This window comes from Loa loa (genome assembly GCF_000183805.2).
Source record: "Loa loa unplaced genomic scaffold supercont3.236, whole genome shotgun sequence".
NCBI classification, from domain to species: domain Eukaryota; kingdom Metazoa; phylum Nematoda; class Chromadorea; order Rhabditida; family Onchocercidae; genus Loa; species Loa loa.
In genome coordinates, this window is record NW_018108416.1 from 46,254 (window position 1) to 50,314 (window position 4,061).

At 32.4% G+C, this 4,061-nt stretch overlaps 1 protein-coding gene across 1 annotated transcript; it reads left to right on the forward strand.

Annotated features, from left to right (window-relative positions):
- The first annotated feature begins 1,085 nt into the window (after positions 1-1,085).
- Positions 1,086-2,196, forward strand: LOAG_09343 (hypothetical protein). The gene is made up of 3 exons (XM_003144871.2): positions 1,086-1,256; positions 1,434-1,613; positions 1,836-2,196. Exons 1-3 carry the CDS (start codon positions 1,197-1,199, stop codon positions 2,124-2,126), a joined length of 531 nt encoding a protein of 176 aa, XP_003144919.2. The 5' UTR covers positions 1,086-1,196; the 3' UTR covers positions 2,127-2,196.
- Positions 2,197-4,061: the final 1,865 nt, after the last annotated feature.

Consider the following 4,061-nt stretch of genomic DNA (forward strand, 5'->3'; position numbering starts at 1 on the left):
CAAACTTTTTGCAAAACTGGAAAATCTTATGAAGGAGGGGCACAGATTTGGTTGATCTCAGTGAGGATGACTGCTTTGAAAAATTTCTCGTCATTATTGATTCATCTGTTACGTGAAGTTTTCTAAAATCATCCACTTTATTTTGCATCAAACTCTTCAATTTTTAATTTAATAAAAAAATTTTTCCTTCTAATGGGTTGGAGATTTTTGTTTTTTGTAGACTTATTCCAAATTATCAGTTGCTTTAAAGGTAAGTATTAGAAGTTGTTTTATTGTTCGAATTTGTTTTTTGTTCGAAGCACTACCCATAAACCTTCACGCATCCATGTAAGAAATTTTTGTGTTCTTATATTTTCAATTTCTTAACATCGTTTCACCTTCACGCACGAGCTGTATACATATACACCTATACATCAACCTATGCAATGGACTGCGTCAGAAGCAAATGCGAGCAGTTCATATCTGTTATATTCGTTTGTTCCACTTGCATGTTTCTGACTTTTAAGAAATTTTGATATCCGTGCACAATATTGCCATCATAATTTTTATATTTTCTGTTTTTACACATTGTAAAAGACCATCTCATCATTGTTTCACTTCCTCCTTTTTCATCATTATACTATTAAAAGGCAAATATAAATGAGAATCATTTCCACCTGTTCATTTTCACATGATATGAAATTGTTTACTGAATGGATGTCTTATTATTCAAAAGTCGGTAATTTAAAATGGCTTTTACGGAATTCGAATCTTATTCATGGCATATATATATATATATATTTACTTATTTATTCATATTTATATTTATATTTAGCATTAACCATATGAATAATTTTTACCTTTATTTTATATTGTAATGCATTAATGATTAAAGGTAATTAATTTGAAGTAATTTCAAATGAACAACGCAACAACTGTAACATTTGATATATTAAGGAAGTTCTTTGTATGTGTTTATTTTGGGATACCTTCCTTTTATATTCATGTATATTGTTCTGATATCATATATCTCTGTTGGTCATCACTTCTTTGTTCGCATCAATTTCAAATCTTTCCTGTAAATATCAGATTTTGGAAATTTCAGTTCTAAATTCAAGTGAATTTTTCAGGGTTTCGAAACGTGTCCGATCAATTCTCATGAATATATCACAGACTTCGAATGTACTGGTACGGATAAATACCTTATTCATGAATCCATGCTTTCGTTCTATTCCGGTCATTCTGCTTTCAGCTTTTATGCGGCATGGTATACAGCGGTGAGTTTTCATTTGTGAGTGCATTAAATGTGATAACTCAATTCTATCAATGCAAATACGTGTGCACAAATTTTGTTTGCGTTTTAAATATCGTGCCAACGAGTTGTGGCGTTCTCCTTAAACCAATTTTCAAATTTCTCGCAAAAATTGTTTTAAACAATGGATTCAACTTTGCAGCTTTACTTGCAAGCTCGGTTATATCGACCATTGTTTAGTCGCTTACTTTTACCGGTGATCCAATTTGCCTTATTTGGTGGCGCTGCATTTGTAGCTTATACTCGGGTTAGCAATTACAAGCATCATTGGTCGGATGTGTTGGTTGGCTCATTGTTCGGTTCTGCAATTGGCATCACTGTGGTTATTCCTTGTTTCTTTTTTATCAAATCATTATTTCATTTCCGTTTCGAAAATAAGTTAACCAAAGTTACGTTTTGTTTTTGATTGTCTTAAATCGGATCCTGGTATTATGATATTTCGTGTTTAAGTATAAGGTATGAGGAATGTGGTCAAGTACGATCAGTGTTAATCAATTCGGTTTTATTCCTTAAAAGTTAAAATAAATATCAGATGTAAATTTAGGCATTATTTGTTGCGGAAGTATTTTCACGTCGTGAGATACCATCGTGTGATGCTCATTATTGCAAACGTGAATTTGGCTTGACAACTGAATTAGAACGAGCTGTTCCATCATCAGACGTGGAAACCGGAATGACAAATGTTATACGAGCTGATGGACCAGCTAATCGTGCGCAGTTTGCCACTTCTCACAACATTACTGTAACTGGAGTGACGGCACCAAATGTGAATGAAGTCGGAAATAATCAAATGGCTCTGTTATCTCGCCCAACATCAGGGAACCAGAGATTGTAAGCGCTTGTAATGCTTCATCGCCCAGCGGTAATAAATCTTTGTAAGTTCGCTGCATTAATTTTTCTCTCCGCTTGTAATTCCTGTTAAAGCTTAAATATCGTCCTTATTTATTTGTTTGTTTACTTGTATTGTGTTCATTTGCTCTCCCTTTAGCACTTCATTGCGCGAATAACACGATACAGTTCATTTGAAAAAAAAAAGGCATGGATTACTCATTGTCTTATCAGTTAAACTTCTTGGATTCCCTGTTGATTTATGAATTTCACACTTCTATGATCTGATTTGTTTTTCTGTCTTTATTTGTCAAATTAATTTCAAAATGTCAAAAAGTAAATTTAAATTCATTTTTTCTGTGCGTCTCTCGTTACTTTATCTTTATCGGGCTAAAAAGCATCACTTTAAAAATCTATGTATTCCCAACTTTATTTTCAACGATACTATAGCCAAAAATTTACCTCCATTGGTTGTGTCTGTTTCTTCTCATTTAGTGGCTTCAAATCTTTTTCCTACTCTCAATTGCATGAATTATAAAAGACCGTTACTGATGGGTTTGGTGTTCCTGAATTCAACAATATCCTCCAGCTGACTATTTCCAGATTCCTTAAACGTGTAGTGCATGCGACATCAGTGTGGGAAGTTTATCATGTAGAATAGTGGAATATTGTTTTTCTTGTGTTTCTTCAACACTTCTAGCTCGATTGCAATTTACGATTCACCACTGACATTATATATATATATATATATATATCAAGTCTAACTTTGAAGGGCTGTATCACTCTTTATTCATGTTTTTTATTCATGTTTTCATCAATTTTACTCGTTTATCACTGTAGTTATCACCGCTACAAACACGATTAATACGTACGGCGGCAGCAAAGTGGCATTTATCAGATACTGTTATTCGAAATAGACCGCATTACTAGGATTGGTCGATTGACAGATTTTGACAGATTGACAGCTTCAAGGTTGCTTTCCAAAAAATGAATTTTCATGCTTTCTAACACTGCATGTATTATATAATGTTTAAATGGCTTAAAATTCGTGTTCATTTGTTGTGTGATTGTAATGTGTCGATTTTAATCAGCCATCTTTGTGGCCTTTGTGTCGAACAGGAGAAGTTAGCTAGAGCGAAATGGTTTCTGTATGTAGCACTAAATTTCTTAAAGCTAATGTGGTTGACAGAGAATTTAGTATTCCTTGAATGCTGTCGGCTTCCTTCCAACATATTGTTTGCTGTTTAATTGTCATTCATCGGTCAACAGCAACTCCATCAGTCAACAGCAGTTATGTTAAGCTATGTATAAATTATAAATCATTTGATGCAAATGGTTTATAATGAATGTACGAAGAATCTCTTCTAACAAAATCTCTTTTATTGTATTTTTCTACATTAATTGTAAAACTTGCAATAAATTCAAATGTTTGTAATTGCCGTAATATTTCCCACAACTTTTCAGTCCGAAATGTCTTTTAAACCAAGGATATAAAGTACTACTTTCTTTGGCGTCGTTTTTTTTTTCCCTTTATGAGCAAAAACTATTGCGAACAACAGTCTTATTTTTGAGTTTCTTCTAAACCAATATACCAAGGGTATATGTATTTAAATATTCTTATTTGTACCTATATTTGTATTTATATTTGTATTTATTTGTCCATTTATGCATTCATTTATTATTTATGAAAGCATATATTGTGAAATATTTTTGGCATATTTGAATATTCTTGCATCTCTATCTTAATCTTCTTTGCTTTTGTACCATACTCTATTCTTTTGCATTTTTTTCTGAGACAGTATTCTTTACAGTGTTAGTTTCCAATATGTATCCATTAATTCGCTTCATATGTTATTTGTTTTCCTGAGTAATTATTTTTCGGTGACATTGATATCTTTTCTATCTTTTTGCTTTCATATCTTTTTGCTCTCCGCTCTTTTGA

Coding starts and splice junctions, on each gene's coding strand:
- LOAG_09343 (XM_003144871.2), top strand. CDS start 1,197: ATGCTTTCGTTCTATTCCGGTCATTCTGCTTTCAGCTTTTATGCGGCA. Junction 1,257..1,433: donor ATGCGGCATGGTATACAGCG/GTGAGTTTTCAT, acceptor TCAACTTTGCAG/CTTTACTTGCAAGCTCGGTT. Junction 1,614..1,835: donor CTGCAATTGGCATCACTGTG/GTTATTCCTTGT, acceptor ATGTAAATTTAG/GCATTATTTGTTGCGGAAGT.